Source organism: Callithrix jacchus, chromosome 4 (assembly GCF_049354715.1).
Source record: "Callithrix jacchus isolate 240 chromosome 4, calJac240_pri, whole genome shotgun sequence".
In the NCBI taxonomy this organism is placed as follows: Eukaryota; Metazoa; Chordata; class Mammalia; order Primates; family Cebidae; genus Callithrix; species Callithrix jacchus.
In genome coordinates this window covers 19,498,922-19,522,884 of record NC_133505.1, presented here as the reverse complement: position 1 = coordinate 19,522,884, position 23,963 = coordinate 19,498,922, and the positions used below count along the sequence as shown (strand labels likewise).

Genomic DNA, 23,963 nt, shown 5'->3' with positions numbered 1-23,963 from the left:
GGAGAGGCAAAGATTGAATATAAACCCCTGAAGACAAACGCAGATTTCACATTTTGCCAAGACCTGTCCTTTGAGTTGAGGATAGCACAACAGATGTTCTCCCTTTGTAGCCAAAGAACCAGGCTCTGCTGCTAAAACTCTCAGGCAGTTCATCGGACCGAGGGAACACACACACACACACACACACACACACACACACACACCCCACCCCCACCCCGCTTAATGCCGAGAGGAAGCGGTACTAATCCAGAGTGGAGGACTGGCCTGGGAAACCCGGCAGAGAGAGGAGTTGTCCTAAAGAACACACCAGAAGCCCCTCCAACCCCAGACACTGATAAAACCCAGCCTCCTCCCAAGCCAATCTGTAAACCCAGGACGCACCATCGAGCGCACAGACACATCCCCGGGGTGCAGGGAGGAGAGGGGCCGGAGCTTAACCGTTAGGGCACGAACCCCAGGACTCCAGAGGCAGGGTGGGTGCAGCGCGCGAGAAACGCCGTTTTCCGCTCCAGGCGCCGGCGGCGAGAGCAGGTTCCGGGGGCCGGAGGGTGGGCTGCGGGCTGGAATGGCCGCCGCGAAGGAGGGGCGGCTTCCTCGGGCATCCCGGGCGCCAGCCCAGTGCATGCAACAGGGGGCTGAGCGCGAGCGGGTACCTCGAGGTACTGGAGCGGGACCGGGGAGCAGGAACAGGAACAAAGTTCCGGAGACCAGTGGGCCTCGGGCCGACCCGCGCGCCCCCGGCCCAAACGCTCAGCTCCCGCTCCCCAGACCCGCGCGGACCCTGCCCCTCCGAAGGTAGCCGGTTCCAGCGGCGAACCCGCAAAGTCCGCGCAGCCACCCGCTCGGCCCTTTCCCGCCAGGTGCGTGGGTCCAGGAGAGAAAGAAAGCGCGGCGGTGGCGGTGGCGGTGGCGGTGGCGGTGGCGGCGCGCAGTCCCACTCACCATGATCCGCAGCGGCTGTGGCGCGGCAACCCAGGCGGGCGGCGATGCGCTGTCCAGGGTAGCCAGGTCCCTCTGCCCGGCGCTGTCTCGGCGCCCACACCGGTTACCCTCACCCATGCCCCCGCCCGCGCCTCCCCGCCCCCTCGGGCTCGCGCCGCCGCCGTGCAGCGCACGGATCCTCGGGCCGTTTCGTCCCCGCCCTCTCGCCCACAGAGGCCTCGCGGGCCGCCCCGCCTGGAGGGCGCGCGGGGGGAGGGGCGCAGGGCTAGCGAGGCGGCGCCCTCTTTCCCTGCGGCGCTGCGCGCCCCCTCCTGGGCGACCCGCCTCGCTCTGGCGGCTGCGGCGCCCCCTGGTGGCCGGGAGGTGATTTGCAGGCCCAGCCGGCGTCGGTTGCGCGTGGCGGCTCAACGTTCGCGGAACCCCACGAGGACCCACCACCTGCCCGGATCGGCGGCTGCTGCCGCGGGAGGAGTAGCGTGCAGGGCAGGCACACTGGTCCTGCTTCCAGTTGGGTTTCCTGGGTTTGAAGCACACATTAGGAGGAAATGGCTCTGTTCGTGCAGGTTTGCGGGGTCTGGTTTTCTTAGGTTTAGGGGGTGGAGTGGGTTTCTCTGGGGGTGCGGTGGGGAGCGGATCAGTTTGGATACCGGCCCTGAGCAGGAGGCACTGTCCCCCTCCCGGTCCGACCCGGGGCTTCCAGCGGACGCCACCGACGGTGAGCGCACTGTGAACAGAAGGGTGCACTTCTAGTTGCTTTATTTTTGTGTGGGGCCCAAGTGAAAGACGTGGGAAGAATTGGACTTCCCTGAGTATGACATGAACTTTCCTCCATTTCACCCTTAAACTTGGGAAGTTGGTGGCTCCCTTCTGTATCCACAGCATTTCGGGAGGCTGAGGCGGGCTGATCACTTGCGGTCAGGAGTTCGGGACCAGCCTGGGCAACATGGCAAAACCCTATCTCTTAAATCAAAAATACAAAAAATTAGCCGTATGTGGTGGTGCGCATGCCTGTGATCCCAGCCACGGGAGGCTGAGGTGGGAGGAGCGCCTGAGCCCAGGAGGTCGAGGCTGCTGTGAGCTGAGATCGTGCTACTGCACTCCAGCCTGGGCGACAGAATGAGACCCTGTCTAAAAAAAAGAAAAAAAGAGGTGATTATTGGGGTTGAGAACAGCATGTGTGGATGTGCACGGAGGTACCTGCCCCATGCACTTTGCATCCCACACCTTGGGTGGCGTGGGCGCCCTTGCAGAGTTTTGTGTGGTAGCAGAGTGACATAGGTACCAGGGCTCAATCTTAACTGTCACACAATCACCTAATATATAGTTTCCTAATGGAGAGTTTTTAAATGTTATATAGAAGTTCCCATAGCTGAAGTGGTCAGTGTTATGCACGTTTGTTTATAAAGGTAGATGACTTTATGACCATGAACAGGTAGATTAACCTGGTCTGATAAAGCCTGGGGAGACAGCTCTGCCACATACTGGGTGTGTGGTATTGGGTTGGTTACCTAAACTCTCTGTGCTCCAGTGTCCTGATCTAAAAATTCAGAATAAAATAGCGCTTACATGACATGTGGCTGTTAGGGTTAAATTAATATCGCTAAAATGCTAGAAAAATATCTGATACCGAAGTACTATTGATTTGTTATCAATTTTGAGAATAAGAAAGTGATATTCTATTTAATGCTGGTATATTTTTATAAAAAGTGTGACCCAAATCAAAGATACAATTTGATTTCAGCTTCACTTACTTTGTTCACTCAGCAAAGCTTTCAGTACCTACTATGTGCTGGGCATTTTGGGAAGAGCTAGGGTTACAGTGATGGAGAAAAACAGTCCCTGCTGTTAGGAGTTTTCAGAACCTATGATGATCTATATTATGATATTTAGAGACTTGAAGGAAATTCACACAAATAGTCCTCAACTATTGTTTTTCCTTGGATAACAGTATTATGGAATGATTTTCTTCTTCTTCTTGCTCTTCTCTTTTTTTGGGGGGGGGGTTCCACTCTGTCACAGAAGCTGGAGTGCAGTGGCTAGATCTTGGCTCACTGCAACCTCCGCCTCCTAGGTTCAAGAGATTCTCCTGCCTCAGCCTCCTGAGTACCTGGGGTTGTAGGCGCCCATTACCATGCCTGGCTAATTTTCGTATTTTTAGTAGAGATAGGGTTCATCAGCCTGGTCTCAAACTTCTGACCTTGTGAGCTGCCTGTCTCAGCCTCCCAAAGTGCTGGGATTGCAGGCATAAGTCACCGTACCCAACCTTTGGTTTTATTATTTTTTAAAGCTTGTTTTTATTGTCTATTTTACATGTGTTATACTTTGAAAGCTATATAAAAGTCACTTCCAAGTGTTTTGCATATTGAATGATAAAAACTCTGGACCTGAATTTCATTGTATCACTAATCCAATGCAGTAGAATGTGAATTCTTAATTTAGACAGTGATTTTTAGACATTATTGTGTATAAATAGCACCAGAGGGTTTAATACAATACAAGCGTACCTGAGATCCATCAAGATGATCTCAGGTACAGACCAAGAATATGAATTTTTTTTTCAGTTTTGCTTTTAGATTAATATTTGCTATCAGTTTCACATCACAGGAATTCAAAAGGAGTATCTACTTCATTCTAGAGGCATCTGTGACCCTGCATAAAGCATAACGGAGTCTCTGTGGGTCTCAAAGTGGTGAAACCTCCATTCCCCAGGAATATGGATTTTGAACAAGCACCGCAAATGATGCTGGTACAGACAGGCAGTCCATGGACCATTATTTTGAGAAACTTAATTCCATTATCCATCAGGGAAATCTTTAGTCTCTTTAACAACACAAAAGGAAGAAAACAATTTTTAGGTGACAACGGACCTTCAAGAACCCTGCTGCTATTGCTTGCAAGAATTGTATCATTGATATCATCTAGACCTTGCAAAGCACACCAGTTAAACATGGGGAAGGAATTCTTTTTTTTTTTTTTGAGATGGAGTCCCACTCTGTCACCAGGCTGGAGTGCAGTGGCCTGATCTCGGCTCACTGCAACCTCCACCTCCCAGGTTCAAGCAATGCTCCTGCCTCAGCCTCTTGAGTAGCTAGGATTACAGGTGCGTGCCACCACACCCAGCTAAGTTTTGTATTTTTAGTAGGGACAGGGTTTCACCATGTTGGCCAGGATGGTCTCAATCTATTGACCTCGTGATCCACCCACCTTGGCCTCTCAAAGTGCTGGGATTACAGGCATGAGCCTCCATGCCCGGCTGGGAAGGAATTCTTAAACTTTGAATTATCCCTGTACTTCCACATTACCATTTAGCCTAATAATCATTATTTTACCTCTATGCTGTAAAATCACATGTAAATCCATGAGGCCAGAAGGAGATCTAAAAAGTCATCTATATCTTATCTGTTTCTTGAAATATTATTTTATGGCTTTCCCTATCACTACAACAAAGGAACAAATGAGACAGCAAATGCCAGAGGGTCTTTTCCCCACCAATATTTTATTAAATAGAAAAAGGAAGTGGTGCCCAGGCTTAGTGGCTCATGCCTGTAATCACAACATTTTGGGAGGCCAACGTGGGCGGATGACGAGGTGAGGAGTTCGAGACCAGCCTCATGGTGAAACCCCATCTCTACTGAAAATACAAAAATTAGCCTAGCTGGGCATGGTGGCAAGCACCTGTAATCCCAGCTATCAGGAGACTGAAGCAGGAGAATCGTTTGAACTTGGGAGGTGGAGGTTGCAGTGAGCTGAGAATGCACCATTGCACTCCAGCCTAGGAGACAGGGTGAGATTCCATCTCAAGAAAAAAAAGAAAGAAAAAAAGAAGAGGTTCTACCTGTATAAACACAGGACTGGAAAGGTACCTTAACCAAACATAACTGTGAAAGGGTCTTCACTGGATATAACATGAATTCCCACTTATTCATCAGTGAAAAACTTAACATGCCATCACTTACATGATTTTATAGTATTTAATGTCATTGTTCTCTTGTATGGATTGCCCAAAAGCTTGAATCTGCTTATGTTTCTTTAGCTGTACTCAAGCCCATATTGAGCGTGTGTCCAATAACATACACTAATTGTGTGTTTGGTACTTACGTGGAGGTGGAGCTATATAAAGTGATCATTAGCATAATCTAAGAATCTTAAACCTAAAAATAGACATCAAACTGATTCTCTTTCTCTCCCTCTGTCACATATCTTAGATTTTGTAGGTAAAGAAAGTGTGTCTCAGAGGAGTTAGAGAAGACCAGTTAATAGATGACAATGCTACAGCCTGGAACTCCCATTTGGATCCTGGGTCTCCTATCTCACTCAGCCTGGGTGAGTGTTCTGTGTCTCTACTGCCTCTCCAGTGCTAGTCTGCCAGCCCTCATCACAATGGTGAAGTAGGTAAGCTTTGTTTTGGGGAGTTTAATCTCCTTTTAGTGTGGTTCTCTTCTGAAGCATCCCTTTTGATATACCTAGCATCTTTCTGTTTTATCTTGAGAAAAATTCTCACTTATAATGTATTGTGACTTTAAATCAATCTACTACATTTCTTAAAGGATTTGTACTTTTAGGGCAGTTGTAGAAACAGACTGGAAATCACATCCTTTCCTTGGCCATGTGCTCTGCTTTGTGTAAAGAAAGGTCTGCACCTGTGTGAGTTTAGAAATGCAAAATAATAAGATAAAGAGTAAAGAGCAAGCCCAAACGAAGGCACGTTGACTCTGGAAATCACATCCTCTTTCGCTAGAATGAGAGTAACGTAAATAAGAGACTAGACTAGCAACTCATAATTAATCATTTTGAAGTCTATGATTTTCTAGCCTGTAGTTAAAACTTGGTCAGAAATAGCTGATGTGTAGCAAATGATTTTTACAACATTATGTAAAGTTGGTTTTTTTTTGAGATGAGATCTCTTTTTTTTTTTTTTTTGAGCCAGAGTCTTGCTGTGTCACCCAGGCTAGAGTGCAGTGGCACAGTCTCAGCTCACTACAACCTCCACCCCTCCTGGGTTCAAGTGATTCTCCTGCTTCAGCCTCCCAAATAGCTGGGATTACAGGTGCATGCCACCATGCCCAGCTAATTTTTGTATCTTAGTAGAGATGGGGTTTCCCCGTGTTAGCCAAACTAGTCTCAAACTCCTGACCTCAAGGGATCCACCTATTTTGACCTCACAAAGTGCTGGGATTACAGGCGAGAGCCACCACACCTGGCCAAGATGGGATTCCCTTATGTTGACCAGGTCGGGGGGCCCTAGTTTATTCGGCATGCAGTCACGTGGTCCTCAAAGTTACTCAGAAAATCTGAAAGGAAAAGAGACGTCAGAGAAGCATCAGGGGTGACCTCACCTGCAGCAAATCATTTCCAGTGTCTGCAGGGCTGAGGCTCTGAGCGGGTGCAGGACAGGGTCCCACACATTGCACATGGCCTCCCCACACTCACACTGCCTGGTGAGCATTTTCAGGAGGACCAACAGCCCCTTCAGGTCCCATCTGCCCTTGTTAATCATGCTGAAGGGTTCCCAGGAGGATCCTGAAGTCCTGGGTACCGGACTGTGCTGAAGTCACAGTGGTGGGGGTGTGGTCCCCAAAGCACCTGGGGGGGGGCCACTTGTGCTGCTGGGTTCCTGGCTGTCTGTCACCTGCAGCAAATCATTTCCAGTGTCTCTGCAGGGCTGAGGCTCTGAGCGGGTGCAAGACAGGGTCCCACACATTGCACATGGCCTCCCCACACTCACACTGCCTGGTGAGCATTTTCAGGAGGACCAACAGCCCATTCAGGTCCCATCTGCCCATGTTAATCATGCTGAAGGGTTCCCAGGAGGATCCTGAAGTCCTGGGTACCGGACTGTGCTGAAGTCACAGTGGTGGGGGTGTGGTCCCCAAAGCACCTGGGGGGGGGCCACTTGTGCTGCTGGGTTCCTGGCTGTCTAGTGTGGCATTGGTCTTTCTGCTGTGAATGGTTTCCCCTTTTTGATAACAGCAGCACAAAGCAGTACCCCTCAGAGGCCTGACGGAGGAATGAGCCTTCAGCCAGGCCCAGGTTGAAGGGGTGCTTTTGAAATAGGCAGGTGTCCTGGGTGTGAGGAGAGCGTTGATGGCAAGACCCAGCAGCCCCAAGGGATGGAGGGGGTGATGGGAATGGGGGCTTTCATAAGGCAGGTTCCAGCTTCCCAGGAACCCGGTGTTTCTGTGCCAGGCAGTGAATCTGTTGGTACAGACAACCATCAGCACCCATCAGGGAGCTTCCTCATGGGTCCCTAGGGAGCCTGAGGAAGGTCCAGAAGGCACCGCCCTCATGCATGGCTGGGGCTCAGTGTGCACAGCCTTGAACATGCAGTGACCCTGCCCACTACTGATGCTGGCCAGGGATGGTACTGGAGTTCCACCATTCAGATAAGATTCTCCTTCCCCAATAAAGAGCAGGACCAGGAAGCACGAAGCGGGCTGGGGAAAGGGTGGGAGTGTTGTGGGGCTGTGCTCCCCAGTGTGCTGCTGTCCTTAAAATCCACTTTGGGGGCGAGGCTCCCCCAGGTGTGAATACTGACTCTCCCTCCACTCAATGCCAGTTTGCAACCCCAGAGAGAAGGTCTCTGTGGGCCCCACTTGAGCTCCCTAAGAGCCCCTGTGAGTCCGTCCCTCTGCCAAGCTGCTGTGCCCCCTCTGGAAGTGGCACCACCAATACCATCACCTGAAGTGGAAAATTCTGGCTTACTCTTCAGCCTGTGACTATGACATCACCATTACTTTTGGCCTCACCCCCCACCCCCTTTGACCTTTACTAATAGGTTCTGGCCAACTAAGGATCATTGTCTGATTTGAGGTTGTTGTGGAAACCGGCTGGGGCAGCTTTGAGCTATTGAGAAGCGGCGTTTAGACTATACTTCAAATCTGATTCTCAGTCCAGCACTCCCACCCCCAGCGGCTCCCATTTATCTGTCCACTTGCCAAGAAAGGGCCCAGGGCAGCGTGCGGGGCTCAGGGAGGGAGAGCAAGGCTCGGGTACAAACTGGGATTCATAACTCATATTTACGCTGAATGTTAGGAGTTAAACTCAATGAAAGAGTCTTAGAAAACATATCCTAGTTTTCAAAGCAACATATATCCAAATGTTAAAATCTGTATGCATTGGCATACAGAATAACCATACTTTATTAAGAATTTTAGAAAGAAAGATATATGGAGGGCCAATGAAACCAGTTATTTAATTTATGCTCACATTTCATAAATTCACTGTGAGGTGTGAACTTTCTCAATGCACTGCCATGTATCAACAACTTTCAGAGTCAATCATGGGTAGCTGTATGGACCTCAGCTAGCAGTAGAGGAAAGCAAAATCCAAGACACAGATTTTAGTAAGGCCTAGAAAGTACCTGATCCAGCCGGGCACAGTAGTGGCTCAGACCTGTAATCCCAGAACTTTGGGAGGTCGAGGCTGGTGGATTGCTGAGCTCAGGAGGTTTAGACTATCCTGGCAACATGGCAAAACCCCGTCATGTTGCCACCATAGCTAGGTAAAATACAGAAATTAGCTGGCTGTGGTGGCACCCATCTGTAATCCCAGCTACTCAAAAGGCCAAGGTGGGAGGATGACTTCAGCCTGGGAGGCAGAGGTTGCAGTGAGCTGAGATGGCAGCACTGCACTCCAGCCTGGGTTACAGAGTGACACCCTGGAAAGAGAAGAAAGAAAAGGGAAGGGAAGGGAGGGAAGAAGAGGGGAGGGGAGCAGAGGGGAGGATGTGTTTGGTGATGGTTCCCAACTCTGTGAATGTTCTAAAATGTACTAAAAAATCCTGAACTGTATGCTTTAGGTGTGTGAATTGCATGGTATGTGAATGACCTCGACACAGATGTGATTAAAAACAACAGAAATCAGCTAGAGGTGCATGGTGGCTGCCCTTAGACTTGGCCAGTGTGTTTGCTTGCCAGAGTCTCCACCTCCCTGTTACTCCCTGACACTGCACCTTGGGGCCAGGTCCGTTTAGCACAGCACTTCCAGCTGTGTTCCTCACACCCTGCTGCCTCCCCTCACCGACTGTACACCTATCCTGCCCTAGAGGAAGTTAATTTAGTGACAGTCTATGTGAAGATAGTCAGTAGGTGCAAAAAGCCAAAGAAAGGTGCCCTGGGTGTGTTTCTGAATGGAGACTGTGGGACATGGTCACTGCAAAGGTGAACTCTGACTTTGGCCTTTCCTGGAACCAGGAAGTCATTTCCTGCTGCTGTGAGCTTTCGAGGGCTACCTCCATGAACCAGGCAAAGCCAAGAGCAAACCCAAGTATCAGGATGGCAGGAGACCCACAGTCAGGGCACCTCTAGCCCATCCACAGTGCTGCACCATCTGAGTCCCCACCACACACCAAGCGCCGGATCAACCCAGGCCTCGCTGGGTCCGGGGAAAGTCTCCAAAGCTGGCCTGACTGCAACACTCCTCAATCACCGGGAACCACCCCTTTTAACAGAGGAAAGCAGGTCTTGGGCTTACAGCAGCTCAAAGGCTACAGCACAACAATGGTTTAATGACATGCTGGGGTGGGTGTCACTGCCACTGTTGTATCAAACCAATGAGCTTTGGGCTGCCTTGGATTGATGACTTAGAGAGGGTCTGTTACACTTTCCGTAGTAAGAGCTCCCTTCTAAAGTAAGTTCTGTATTTGTGATTGCATCATAACCCATCATGCAGATATGCAGACGTGTCTGAGTGTTTGTTTGTTTTTACTCTTTTCATTCTATTCTTCCCTATATTTTTGAAAGAACAAAAACATTTTGATTATCCAAACACTCTGATTAGAAAAGAACGGCGAAAGTACAAATGATGACATAAAAATAATCAGCCAGCCTCCCTGTCAACATGGGGAAATAGAAAAAGTGAGACTAGAATAAGATAACGGAAAGCAGAACACTAAATTCTTCCATGCCACGAGCACAGATAAGTCAACACGTGCAAGAATAGGGAGAGGGTCAAGAAATCAACCTGGGGAAACAGAGAAAGGTGCAACCTCTTTACAAGCAATTTTCTTGATTGTTGTTAGAGTGCTGCTTATGTAATAATATTTTAATTTTAATGGAAAGATTGACAGAAAGGAAACCATTAGGTAACAGTGTGGGTAGTTTGTGGACATGGAATGAAAATCATAAAGGTAACCTGGGTGCGGAGGGTCACACCGGTAATGCCAGCACTTTGCGAGGCCAGGGCGGGTGGATCCCGTGAGCCCAGGAGTTCGAGACCAGCTGGGCAACATGGTGAGACCCCATCTCTACAAAAAAATACAAAAATTAGCCGGGTGTAGTGGTGTGCGCAGCCAGGTGGTGGTAGTCACAGCTACTCCGGAGGCTGAGTTGGGAGGATCACTTAAGCCCAGGAGGTCAAGGCTGCGTAAGCTATGATTCTGCCACTGCACTCCAGCCCAAGCAACAGAGTGAGACCCTGTCTCAAAAATAAAAAAAATCACAAAGGTAGCATGAAAATGACTAAAGTTGCAGAATAAATCAGAGACTCTAATAGCTTTGCTAGTTATACCTGATGACATTAAGTGACAGCTTTTAAAATACCAATCTATGAACATCGCAGTGGCCCAGAGGAAGAATGAAAATCACCCTGGGGACCAGTGACCCAAACTTACCATGGTGATGGCCCTGGTTTCCTGGTAGGCCATCTTGATGTCATCCACAGCACTGGTATTGAGGAAGAAGTCACCCGAGTCTTTCCTGAAGTGGAGCTCCACCGGCAGGAGGCAGATTCAGGGAGAGTTGGGCTGTGTTTTGGAGGGTGAGGGGGTCCCCTGGTGGGTCTTACCCAGGTAGCCGGCAGGGCATGGGCTGTATCTGGAAGCCAAGACAGTCCTAGATGGTCACCTCTTCCAGGCTCACCCTCACATCCTCTACCAGGATGAGCTCTGTGGAGACCAATGAAGGCACTGGAGGGTCATGCTGAAGGGCAAGGGCAAGGCCATGAGATGTAGGAGGCCACAGGACACCCACGGACCAATACCAGGTCATCCTGCAGGCTGCCCTTCAAAAAGAACAGGCCCAGAAGCCCCAGGGCCTGGCCTTGCTCCCAGCCACAAGCCCTGATAAGCCCCTGGTGCTCCTGAGCCCCATGGAATGGCCAAGGCCTATTTGAGGCCTCCCATCAGGCCCCCAAGGTGGAGTCAGTTACTGACTCCTGCACTCCAGACCCAGGAGTGCATTGGCAGCAGTCCCACTTAGGTGCCTCCCCACCCTACCAGGCCCCAGTGGTGGGTGACTCTCACACACACCCTGCCCTTCAAGACCTCACAGCAAAGGGCCGGCTTCAGAGCATGTGGCAGACACCACTCCAGGCAGGGACAGGAAGGCCACTCTCGGCCAGGCTAGGCAGTGTGGGTGGGTCCCCTGGAAGAGTGGCCAAGCCTGGCTCGCAAGAGAACAAGGACAGCCTTCATGCCCTAGGGCGGCACATGACCCACAGAGCTCTGCTTCCTGCCTCGTGTCACACAAGGGAGCCACCCAGATCCGAGGTCCCCAGGGAGTCGCGTGTTTGAGCACCTCCTCGGGTCCACAGTTGTGCCAGGCGCTCAGGGTGCAGCAGCTGCCCTCAGGGAGAAGCGACTCCAATGCACATATGGAAGAGCAGGAGCAGGCCAAGTGCGGTGGCTCTCACCTGGAATCCCAGCACTTTGGGAAGCCAAGGTGGGAGGATCACTTGAGCCCAGGGGTTCATGACCAGCCTGGCCAACATGGCAAAACACATCTCCACTAAAAATACAAAAAATGAGCTGGGTGTGGTGGTGCACGCCTGTAATCCCAGATACTCAGGAAGCTGAGGCAGGAGAATCACTTGAACCAAGGCGGCAGAGGTTGCAGTGAGCTGAGATCATGCCATTGTACTCTGGCCTGGGTGACAGAGTGAGACTCTGTCTCGGGAAAATAAAAAAAAAAAAAGGAAAAAAAGTGCAGAATCCTGGGGAGAACATGTCAGGGTGTTCAGGCTCCAGGCAGAAGGATATGACACCCCCCCATTGCTGACCAAGGGATTCCTAGTGCCAGTGAGGGCTGAGCCAACAGGGACAGGCACAGGTGTGCCCCTTCAGGGGCCATCTCCCTCCAGACCAGCCTCCTGAGTGCTGCCCTCATGGGCCTCAGTCTCTTCCAAATCTTGCTCCCCAGGAGGCAATAAAAGCACCTCATCCTGGCATTTAGGAACCCTGGGAATCCAGCCCCACTTTCTCCTTCCAGCCTGTGCCTGCTGCCTCCACCTAAATGTAGAAGGACCTACATTTCCTGGTGGCCATGCCCTCTGTGGGGTGGCTGTCATCCATGCAGAGCTATTCCTGGGGAGCCCTTCCCTTCCACCCTCCAGTGCACCTACGGGGCCCCTACTATTAATAGCAGCACCTCCGCCTGGGGCAGAGTCAGGGTGTGAGGCCTGTGGCCCAGCGAGGGGCTCAGAACTATTCCACAGCCCCAGCACTGGAATACAGGCTCAGCCTCTGTCCTGGGACTTGAGTGCTCCCAACCTGGCCCCTGTTACTCATTCAGACTAGTGCATCCCTCCAGAGAGCCACCCTCAGTCATCCTGGGCCTTTGCAGAGGCTACCCTCCTGCCCTTGTCTCTACTCACTTAGGTGACCCCTCCTCACACCGCATGGCTCAGCACACTGGGCCTCTAGAAAGCCCCACTTCTTCCCTCACCAGCGCTGACCTGAGGCCCAGGCCACTCTTCTCTGGCCCCCACTTCACCTGGTGCTTCTCACGCTGAAGGAGCTTCATGGCTGGGGGGCCTTCCTGAAGAGGCTATGGGCTCATGGAGGGTAGGGTATGTCTGTTTCCTCTGTGTCCATTACATAATCTCAACCACATGAGGAAGGAAAAACCCTACAAGGAAAGGAAAATATTCTCTCCCTTCTCAATGGTTTAGATCAACCATTGAGAGATGAAAGAAAAGGAATTGAATATGTTGCATGTAGACATTAGGAGATCTTCAAAATCCAAAAGCTATTTCAGATTTTGAAATTACAAATGATTGAAAACCACCATGGCACGTTAAACCTATGCAACAAACCTGCACAATCTACACATGTACCCCAGAACTTAAGAGTGCAATAAATATAGAAAAAGAAACTACAAATGAAAATGCTGTTGAAGTGTTGTACCAGTTTAAATAGCGAGGAAACGAAATATCAATCTCTATAATCCATCTAGACAAAAGCACTTACTTTTTAAAAGAGGAAGATGTTTTGGGGACCAGAAGAGAGAAAACCTCTGTGAAAGATCCCCAGCCATGATTGGCCCCTGCTTTGCTCTGAGCTCATGAAAAGCCTTTGTGATGTCATAACAGACAGGCCTATATAAGGCCCTGGCTGGGTCATGGTTTTTGGCCTGATAAATCCCTGGAAGCTTTTTTGGTGACCTGTGGACTCAGACCAGCTTAGCGATTAGGAGTTGTTTGGGGGGGTGGGGGAGTTTTTGTGGGAGGGGCGTTGGGGGGAGTTTTTGTGGGAGGGGCGTTGGTGTTTTTTTTAGTTATCAGTGTTAGCATAGTTAATATAGTTAGTATTGCTTAGTATTTTAGTGTACTTTGGGGTAGTCAATAGTGTTGTTTAAGATTTTATCATAGTAGAGTTAGAGTAGTTACTTGTGTATAGTTAGTGTATAAAGGCACCATGAAGCAGGGATTGGCCTCCACCTCACCTGCCCTGCGGCCACCGCATTATCAAATATTGAATTTCATAGGCCGTGGTGCCTTTGGTGAGGTCACGCTGGCCCGCCACTTAATGACTGGCACGCAGGTGGCGGTGAAAACAATCAACAGAACTGGCTTCCTCTCTAGCCACAGAGAGATGACTGTTTTACAGTCGGTGAGCCACCGAAACATCATTAAACTTTATCAAATTATTAACAGCAGAGAGGCGTGCCAGTTAGTCCTAGAATATGCCGCAGGAGGAAGCCTATCCAACTGGATTGAACACCACGTAGTGGAGGAGGAGGAGGCCCGAGGCATGTTCCAACAAATGCTGTCTGCCGTGAGGTACCTCCACCGCCGAAGCATCGCTCACCGAGACTTGAAACCAGACAACATGCTGTTAGATGTTAAGGGAAACATCAAAATTGCTGATTTTGGATTGGCCACAAGTTACTATGAGGGGCAGAGGCTGACAATAGCTCATGGGACCCTGGCCTACATGGCCCCAGAACTCTTCGGGGCCCAGGGCTATGAATGCCCCGCCATGGACATATGGAGCCTAGGCGTCACGCTGTTCCAGATGGTGTCCAACAACCTGCCCTTCTCCGCAGTGAGTCGTACGCAACTGAAACGCCTAATTCTATCTGGCCAGTATGTTAGCCCGCAGTACTTTTCTGAAGGCCTTAAAAGACTAATTAAAAACCTTTTAACGCCTGATCCCAATGAGCGGCCGACAGCAGACAAAGTCATGGGGGACCCGTGGGTGAACGACGGCCAGGACTTGCCTCCAGTGACATACGAAGAGCCAATTGAAGACCACCCGAACTGTGAGACCATAAGCCTCTTGGTGGCCATGGGATTGAAGCCAGAAAACATCTCAAAGGCAATTGAAGACCACGTCTTTAATTATCCCATGGCCACCTACCGTATTTTAGATGGAGAAAAAAAGCCGTCCATTACCACTCCACAGTCTCTTGCTTCTGGGGACCCTACATGTTTAGTCACTGAGATTTCCAGTTCACCTGCCAGCCTTCACAGGAAGTCAGACCCCCAGCATGCCCCCACGGCCTCCCTGACCATCGAGCGCAATTGTGGAGATTTAGAAAACTTGGCACGGCAAGCCCTCCAGTGTGACCGTGTGGCCTCCTCCATTGTAAGCGCCATAGGCGGTGGTGGTGCTTTACAAACCTTGGCAGAGCAAGCCCCCCAGCGTGACCTCGTGTCTGCAGCCTCCACCAAGTGCTCCACCGGCAGTGAAAATTTAGAAACTTTGGCTCAACCAGCCCTCCCGCATAACCTCACGGCCGCCTCCACCCAGATCACCACCCAGAGCACCGTGGCTCAACAACCAGGACACGAAGGCAGCGTCCTCCAAGCTGGGCAGCCCGAGGCTGTGTTGGCCCGGCCAAGAAGAGGCTGGAGCTGCCGCAGGGCTGCCCGAAGGTGCATTGCCATAATAAGGAGATGGTGCTGCTGCCTGTGCCCATCCGAGAGGCAGAGGAAGAGGGTCCACCCAAGTGAAAAAGTAAGTAGGTGGGCGGTGAAGCCGCACTTCTTGCATTTTACTGTACTTATTCTGTCTTTATTAGTATTGTTTTAATTGGCAAATCATGCTTGTACATTCATGGGGTGCAGTGTGAGGGTGTAGAGTCAATAAGAATGTATTGCATTTTGCAAAACATGTTCATGTTAAATGTCTCTGCATTTAGATTGGAGAGGACGAAGGCCCTGAGGTCCAAGAACATTGAAACCTGAGATGCCCAGGAGCAACGTTGGAGCCTGCAGCACTTTATATAAAAAAATATAAAAATAAGGCCGGGCGCGGTGGCTCAAGCCTGTAATCCCAGCACTTTGGGAGGCCGAGGCGGGTGGATCACGAGGTCGAGAGATCGAGACCAACCTGGTCAACATGGTGAAACCCTGTCTCTACTAAAATACAAAAAAGTAGCTGGGCATGGTGGCGCGTGCCTGTAATCCTGGCTACTCAGGAGGCTGAGGCAGGAGAATTGCCTGAACCCAGGAGGCGGAGGTTGCGGTGAGCCGACCTCCAGCCTGGGTAACAAGAGTGAAACTCCGTCTCAAAAAAAAAAAAAAAATACATATATATATATATATATATATATATAAATAAATGTATCATTCTGATAAATGACCATTTCTTGCTTCTTGCAAATTTTGCATTGGAAAGGTGGCACGTGGGTTGCAGACACTCTGCTGCTTTGTGCCCTCCCTGCACAGGACCGGGGCTAAGAGAAGGGCAAGGCATGAGGCAAAGGAAAAGGCAGATTTACTAGCACCTGCCTTAGTTGAAAGAAAAGCGGGGATAATGAAAGGATGGAGGAAGACATGGAAGAGAGCACGAAAAAGATATAGCTAAACCAGAGTCTAAAACCTAGCTCAGACTGGAGAACAGTCTATAAAGATCATGCGGTTTACCCCCGTGCAATACCTTGTGGTGGGATATGATACAAACTGGTAGGTCACTGTCTCACACTACTACTATTGTGGCTATAGGAGTATCAGGTAAAAATGAAGAAAAACAAACCAATCAAAATATGTCACTGGAAGGCAAGAGGTGTGGCACAAGTTCTTATATCTTCCCAGCTGCCCTGTTCCTTTGTTGGGGAGGAATCTGCTCCAAAAACTACAAGTACAAATTTCTTTTAAGCCTAAAGATAACAAGACTTTAGATTTTAAGTAACCAAAGACTATGGTATTAGCTAGGGATATTTCTTACACAAGAAATCTCCCTCGCTTCGGCCTACCTGCCACCATCCAGTTGGACAATGGTCCAGCATTTACTGCCCAAGTAGTCCAGCTCGTTGCCGAGTCCCTCAACATCTAGATACTACACATCCCTTACCATCCTCAGTCATCGGGTAAAGTTGAACAGGCCAACGGCATCCTCAAAGACCATTTGGCCAAACTTGCTATTGAGGTAAAACTCTCTTGGCCCACACTCCTACCTCTTGCCCTGGCCCATATCCGGGCCACCCCACGGGGGCCAACGGGCCTGAGCCCCTTCGAATTGCTGTACGGCCGGCCTTTCCTGGTTTCCCATAATCTCCCTGCACAACCGCCACCACTGGCCTCCTACCTTTCGTTTCTCTCTCTCCTGTGCCAACTACTCAGGGAGCATACCGACTGCACTCTCCCTGTGGTTCTGGGACCAGAGGACCCCCACCTGGTAGCACCTCTCCAGCCGGGTGACAGCATTCTCCTCCAAGAGCTCAAACCAGGATCCTTGCAACCCAGGAATCCTGGACTGAGGGCCCCACCACCAGGACCCATAATCTTGCACAGGCAAACTGCCAAACAGGCACCTGTCAGTCTACTGTCTCCATCCTCATCCCACATGGTAAAAGCACCATACTCGGTCGCAATCATGGGTTTCACTTTTGGCATGGGCTGTGTTTCCTATATGACCAAACCAAGGACTACTGTCATTGGTGGAACACCACCTAAGGAGGGTGCCCATAAAACTCTTGTTATTCACAAGCCACAGCCTCCAAGCCGTCCCAACCGCATGCTCGCTAACTTCAGCAATGGTTCCTTAGCCCTCAACATCTGTGACCCCGGCACAGCCATTAGGATACAGGAGTGTCTGGTAAAGTCTATGAAAATTATACCTGGAGCCACCCTCAGAGAACATGGCTAATATTTTGGTCCTATACCCGCATTGTCTCTGAAGCAATAGAACAGCTCAGTTCTGTAAGCCATACAATCCTGTAAAATGAAGCCATCCTAACTAACCAATTCAAACCCTCAGATAACACCTCTCAGTCTTTCTCTTGGTTGACTCTAGTACAGCAGGGAGCCAACATGTTAAATTTAACTAAAGCCATGAATATCACCAACTGCTTTTTATGTGCCGCTCTCAGCAACTCCCCCCTTAGCTCAGTTCCCCTCAGGTCCGGGTTTAATCTGTCACAATCACCTACGGGACCTGACACCATCTTAACGGATATCTCCTTGTTCCAAGTACACCCTCAAAATTTCTCTCTCTGCTATGAGACAGCCAGCAGCTCCAGTCCCAGCTATAACACCACAGTAAAGGTAAAATCCTCCCTCTACGCACTACCAAGAGGATATTTCTGGTGTAATGGAACCTTAACTAAAGTTATTAATGCCTCCTTCCCTTTCCCTTGTGTGCCTGTCACCTTGGTCCTGCAGTTAGAGGTCTATGGACAGGCCAAACTTCTATTCCTCCTTCCACCCTCCCCTAATCACCGAGACAGACGAGCAGTCTTCCTCCCAATGGTCGTTGGTCTCTCTCTAGCATCCTCTTTGGTGGTGGCCAGGCTGGGTAGCGGTGCCCTAGGCTACAGCGTCACCTCAGCCACTCAACTAGAGGACAAGCTTCGCGTGGCTATCAAAGCGTCGGACGTCTCCCTGGCCTCCCTCCAGGGACAAATCTTGTCACTGGCCCAGGTAACTCTCCAGAACCGAAGAGCCCTTGACCTGCTGACAGCAGAAGAGGGAGGGCCCTGTTTCTTAGGAGCAGTGCTGCTATGAAGAAAATGTCAGCACTCTCTGTCGCCTCCAAGAGGACCTCCACAAGAAGTAGAATGCATCAATCTGGCCTCTTAACTGGTGGCAATCTCCCATGCTAACCTGGCTAACCCCTATTATCACTCTCATCATCATAGTTTGTCTTCTGTTAATGCCAGACCCTTTTTTCCTCAGGTTTTTACAGGCCCGCATGAGAGAAATTTCCAAGGTGGCCGTAAACCAGATGCTAATTTACCCCTATGTCCGACTCCCAACCAAGGCACCAGCCAACTGACCCTTCTCCCTCACTCTGCCCGTACTCAGCAGGAAGTAGCCAGAAAGAAGCGGTGTCCTATATCATCAAAAGGGTCGGAATGTAAGGCCGGTTACCTCGCCGGGAGGCTGGACACACGCACCTCTGCACTCAGCACCTGAATCTGCACCCAGCACCTGACTCTGCACCCAGCACCAGGCTCTGCACTTGGCACCTAGCTCTGGTGCATGGCTCCCCTAGAAAGCTCTGGCTGAGGCAACCCTGGCCAGCTCTCACACTGGAAAACCTGCCTAATTACCCGCCAACCAATGGCGGCCCGCCCTGTTCCAATCCCGCTCCCGTGGAGCCAATCAGAGCACCCAGTTGTTGCTTCTTACTCATAGCCATAAAAACCCCATGCCCCAGGAAGTCATCGCGACTTCTCTGGCCCCCTTTACCCGGACCATAGAACCTCGCCTGGGAGCTAAATAAATTGGCATTTAATTTTCTTATACTGGCCTCAGTTTCCTCATTTTAAACTCAGCAATAACACTTACAACTTGAAGCCAGGAGTTCGAGATCAGACTGGACAACATGGCAAAATCCCATCTCTACTGAAAAATACAAAAAATTAGCTAGGTGTGGTGGCACAAGCCTGTAATCTAATCCCAGCTACTCAGGAGGCTAAGGTACGAAAATCACTTGAACCTGGGAGGTGGAAGTTGCAGTGAGCCAAGACCACACCACTGCATTCCACCCTGAGTGACAGAGTGAGACTGTCTCAAAACAAAAATAAAAAACAACCATGGTTAGGCCCTTACTCCAGAGAGTCTGTTCATTTGGTATGGGGATGAGGTCTAATCATTCATAATTTACAAATCTCCCTAGGTATTTGAAATGTGCATCCAGAGTTAAGAAATATTGGGAGAACGATCCAAGACGGCTGATCGCTAACATCTCGGGATTGCAGCTCCCAGTGAAAGCGCAGAGAACGAGAGGATGCCACACTTTCAAATTTTTGTCACTCACAGAGCAGAAGATTCCCAGTGGAGGAGCTGCACCGGTCGCCAGCACGGCTCTTGTGGCTGGCGCAGCGGTTTTGCCGGCACCTCAGTGCGGCAGCTCTTGGTGCAGAGCAAATGGGACTGGTTCCCCTTCTGACGTTTGGAGCTCTGGGAAGGCAGAGTTGCCTATTATGGACTCAAGAAGGAAGCCAGACTGGAGATTCCTGGGCAGAAAAGCACCATCAGTCTTAATGCCGCTGTTTTGGCTGGCGCAGTGGATTGCTTATATTTCGGCCCTGGGAATTAACAACTTGGACATCCACTCAGAGACCTAATTTGAAAGTTGGTAATTACAAAGATGACAGGTGGATAAATTTACAATGATGGGAAGAAACCAGCGTAAAAATGCTGAGAATACTCAAAATCAGAATGCTTCTCCCTCTAAAGAGGATCACAGTTCCTCATCAATAAGGGAACAAGGCTTGATGGAGAACAAGCGCATCCCATTAACAGAATCAGGCTTCAGAACATGGATAATAAGAAACTTCTGTGAGTTAAAAGAACATGTTGTAGCCCAATGTAAAGAAACTAAGAACTTTGAAAAAAGGTTTGACGAAATCCTAATGAGAATAGACAACTTAGAGAGGAATATAAGTGAATTAATGGAACTGAAGAATACAATATGAGAACTCTGACAAGTATTCAAGCAGAAGAAAGGATATCAGAGGTCGAAGTCCAACTTAATGAAATAAAACGAAAGACAAGATTAGAGAAAAAAGGATAAAAAAGAATGAATAGGCCGGGCGCGGTGGCTCAAGCCTGTAATCCCAGCACTTTGGGAGGCCGAGGCGGGTGGATCATGAGGTCAAGAGCTCGAGACCATCTTGGTCAACATGGTGAGACCCCCGTCTCTGCTAAAAATACAAAAAATTAGCTGGACATGGTGGCGTGTGCCTGTAATCCTAGCTATTTGGGAGGCTGAGGCAGGAGAATTGCCTGAACCCAGGAGGCGGAGGTTGCGGTGAGCCGAGATTGCACCATTGCACTCCAGCCTGGGTAACAAGAGCGAAACTCCGTCTCAAAAAAAAAAAAAAAACACAACAGAATGAACAAAGTCTCCAAGAAATGTGGGACTATGTGAAAAGACCAAATTTACGTTTGATAGGTGTAGCTGAATGAGACGGAGAGAATGAATCCAAGCTGGAAAATATTCTTCAGGATATTATTCAGGAAAATTTTCCTAACCTAGCAAAGCAAGACAATATTCAACCCCAGGTAATACAGAGAACACCACAAAGATATTCCTCAAGAAGAGCAGCCCCAAGGCACATAATCGTTAGATTCACCAGGGTTGAAACGAAGGAGAAAATACTAAGGGCAGCCAGAGAGAAAGGTCAGTTTACCCACAAAGGCAAGCCTATCAGACTTACAGCAGATCTCTCAGCAGAAACTCTACAAGCCAGAAGAGAGTGGGGGCCAATATTCAACATCCTCAAAGAACAGAACCTTCAGCCCAGAATTTCATATCCAGCCAAACTAAGCTTCACAACTGAAGGAAAAATAAAATCTTTTATGAACAAGCAAGTACTCAGAGATTTTATTACCACCAGGCCTGCTTTACAAGAGCTTCTAAAAGAAGCATTACACATAGAAAGAAACAACCAGTATTAGCCTTTCTAAAAATATACCAAAAAGTAAAGAGCATCAACATAAAGAAGAAATTACATCAACGAATAGATAGAATAGCCAGTTAACATCAAATGGCAGTAATCCTAAATTTAAATTGACTAAATCCCCCAATCAAAAGATACAGCCAAAACCCAATGGTATGCTACATCCAGACCCATTTCACATGCAAGAATATACAGACTCAAAACAAAGGGATGGAGAAAGATTTATCAACCAAATGGAGAGCAAAAATAAATAAATAAATAAAATCAGGAGTTACAATTCTCGTATCTGATAAAACAGATTTTAAAGCAACAAAGATATAGTGGTAAAAGGATCAATGCAACAATAAGAGCTAACACCCAGATACATAGAGACTTAGACTCAATGAGACAGAAAATTAATAAGGATATCCAGGACTCGAACTCAGATCCGGAACAAGTAAACTTAATAAATATTTATAGAGCTCTCCACTTCAAATACACAAAATGTACATTCGTGTCAATACCACATCACACCTACTCATAGGTTTAAATGAAATAGTGATTGGACATTATTAATACCCATATTTTTAGAATAAGGCAACATTTCCGTTCTCTCTCCCTGTTTTTCTTCCTCTTTCTTCCTCTCCTTCACTCCTTTTTTTTTTCCTTCTCTCAAAAAAAAAAAAAAAAAAAAAGAAAAAGAAAAAGAAATCAACTTGTAGACCTCTAGATCCAGGTCGGCAATGTCTCTCACTGCCTGATTTCCTTCCTTCCCTTCTCTCCCTCCCTCCCTTCCTTCCTCCCTCACTCCCTTCCTCCTTTCCTCCATTCCTGCCTTCCTCCCTTCAAAAAAAAAAAAGAAAGAAAGAAAGAAATATTGACAAGGCCTAGAGCAATGTCCAAGTTCATTTGCTTCTTGTGGCTTTTTCCCTCTTTCCTTTACATGGTATGTTCTTCCTCTAGGTCTTCCCATGAATCCTTGTCATTCAGGACTCAGATTAAACGTTACTTCCTCAGGAAGACCTTCCCTGATCCCCACAACAAGCTAAAATAACACACCTACATTTATCTCACTGCCCGCTTGTTTTCATGACTGAATTATTAACAGCAGTTCCTGAGATTTCTCTATTTGTGCTTGTTGTCTGTTTCTTCCAACTGTCGGATATGCATCTTGAGTACAGGCACTTTGTCTTATTCACTGCTGTATGCCCAGCACTTAGAAGAGTGTCTGGCACCTATAGGTGTTCCAATATATGTGAATGAAAGAGAAAATGGTCTTTTAAAATACATTCTTTTAGTTCTTCTGACAGCTGTTTTCTTTTTCCTTTTTTCGAGACAGAGTCTCACTCGGTCGCACAGGCTGGAGTGCAGTGATGTGATATCGGCTCACTGTAACCTCCACCTCCCAGGATCAAGTGATTCTCCTACCTCAGACTCCCAAGTAGCTGGGATTATGGGTGTCAACCACCAAGCCCTAATTTTTCTATTTTTAGTAGAGACTGGGTTTTACCATGTTGCCCAGGCTGGTCTCCAACTCCTGACCTTGGGTGACCTGCTTGCCTCAGCCTCCCAAAGTGCTGGGATTACAGGCGTGAGCCACCGCGCCTGACCCTGACAGCTATTTTCAACTGGCTTTTAATAAAATGTGTTTTACTTATGCAATAGAATTGAACTATCAATGAAAAAAGCACAAATTGATTTTTTTTTTTTTTTTGGCAAATATATCTTAATTGCACTGGGTTCATTCCCTTCACAGGAATCTATATTAAACCTGCTGCAAAGCAAACAATTATCCCTTAAGGTATATATATATATATATATATATTTTTTTTTTTTTTTTTTGAGACAGAGTCTTGCTTTGTTGCCAGGCGCCATGCTGGAGTGCAGTGGTGCGATCTCAGCTCACTGCAATCTCCGCCTCCCAGGTTCAAGCAATTCTCCTGCCTCAGCCTCCTAAGTAGCTGGAACTACAGGTGCATGCCACCATGCCCAGCTAATTTTTGTATTTTTAGTAGAGACGGGGTTGCACCATGTTGGTGATCTCTTGACCTTGTGATCCGCCAGCCTCGATCTCCCAAAGTGCTGAGATTACAGGCGTGAGCCACCGCGCCCATCTCCCTTCATGTATTTTTATATGGTATTTGTTCCTAATGTTGCTATAGTTCACATAGTAGGGCAGCTGGGTTTGGCCAGGATAACATTTATTAAATCAAGGGATTGCTGCTTAGAACGTTGGTGTTTGTTTTTGGAGAGAGAAGACAGAGAACGGTAATTTCTAGAAGAGTAGAAAGGTATTCAGGCAACAAAAGACTCAGAAGAAAACACGAAGGCTCTAATTCCTTCTGAAAGAGGGACACATTTACCCTCTCTTCTTCTGGGGGCACCTAACAAATGAATGTAATCTGGCGGAAGTAGGGAATTTTAATTTTAGGTGGAGACAGAATAGCTGAGATTACTAAAGTGTCTCGTTTCGCAGAGGTGTAAGCCAGCGCGGCAAAATCTCCAAGCTGTGGGTCACCTGTCGCTTGGTCTCAAGGAGGCAGCTGAGTCTAACTTACAACTCAGGCAGGTGATCTGAGGGCAGTGCAGCTGTCCTTAAGTCACCTGCGAGCCATTTCTGAAATGCATTACCTCCAAAAAGACAGAAGAGAACATTTGTTGCAAGGGAAAAATGAGATTTCGTGTCCTGACCCGTCTCTTCGGCAGGGACCTGAGTCCTTCCTCCGAGTCCCAAATGTCCAACCTTCTCGCCCGTTAACAGGGCTCGTTGCACGAGCAACCAGTTTTTCAGGCAGCGGCCTCCTCTTTCCTCCCTCGGCGTACTTCATCGATCACGGCTAGAAACAAAACGACTTTGTGTATGGAATAATGACTGAAATCTCACTGGCGCCTCAGCAGGAAGGACAACCAGCTTCCCGGCTTTGGAGAAGGCCAGCGCACCGCCATCTGACTGAGGCGACTAGCAAAACC

General features: G+C 48.7%; 2 protein-coding genes across 26 annotated transcripts in view; one reads left to right on the top strand and one right to left on the bottom strand.

Annotated features, from left to right (window-relative positions):
* ELOVL2 (ELOVL fatty acid elongase 2) overlaps nucleotides 1–23,963 on the bottom strand; it is an 88,288-nt gene extending 64,325 nt beyond the window's left edge. For 2 of the 14 annotated variants that reach the window (XM_035294925.3, XM_035294927.3), the window contains exon 1: nucleotides 10,553–13,214. Coding sequence is in view for 11 of the 14 variants with exons in the window: in XM_035294927.3 (XP_035150818.1) it covers nucleotides 10,553–10,585 (33 nt within the window). In the remaining 3 variants the exon portion in view is untranslated. Of the gene's footprint in view, nucleotides 1–381; nucleotides 2,071–6,278; nucleotides 8,600–10,552 lie in introns of those variants that run through there. The other 12 variants (XM_078368363.1, XM_078368369.1, XM_078368370.1 and 9 more) reach the window with 12 other exon arrangements.
* On the top strand, nucleotides 365–15,441 carry LOC118152778 (serine/threonine-protein kinase MARK2-like). Of its 12 annotated transcripts, none has more exons than XM_078368377.1 (4): nucleotides 365–473; nucleotides 5,148–5,265; nucleotides 13,816–15,118; nucleotides 15,303–15,441. In XM_078368377.1, exons 3-4 carry the CDS (start codon nucleotides 13,910–13,912, stop codon nucleotides 15,339–15,341), a joined length of 1,248 nt encoding a protein of 415 aa, XP_078224503.1. In that variant the 5' UTR covers nucleotides 365–473; nucleotides 5,148–5,265; nucleotides 13,816–13,909; the 3' UTR covers nucleotides 15,342–15,441. The 12 variants fall into 12 exon arrangements, with proteins under 12 accessions (XP_078224503.1, XP_035150830.2, XP_078224499.1 ...); XM_035294939.3 differs by having other exon boundaries at nucleotides 13,813–15,118; XM_078368373.1 differs by having other exon boundaries at nucleotides 5,148–5,334; nucleotides 9,135–15,118.

Coding starts and splice junctions, on each gene's coding strand:
- LOC118152778 (XM_078368373.1), top strand. CDS start 13,574: ATGAAGCAGGGATTGGCCTCCACCTCACCTGCCCTGCGGCCACCGCAT. Junction 15,119..15,302: donor GGGTCCACCCAAGTGAAAAA/GTAAGTAGGTGG, acceptor CTCTGCATTTAG/ATTGGAGAGGACGAAGGCCC.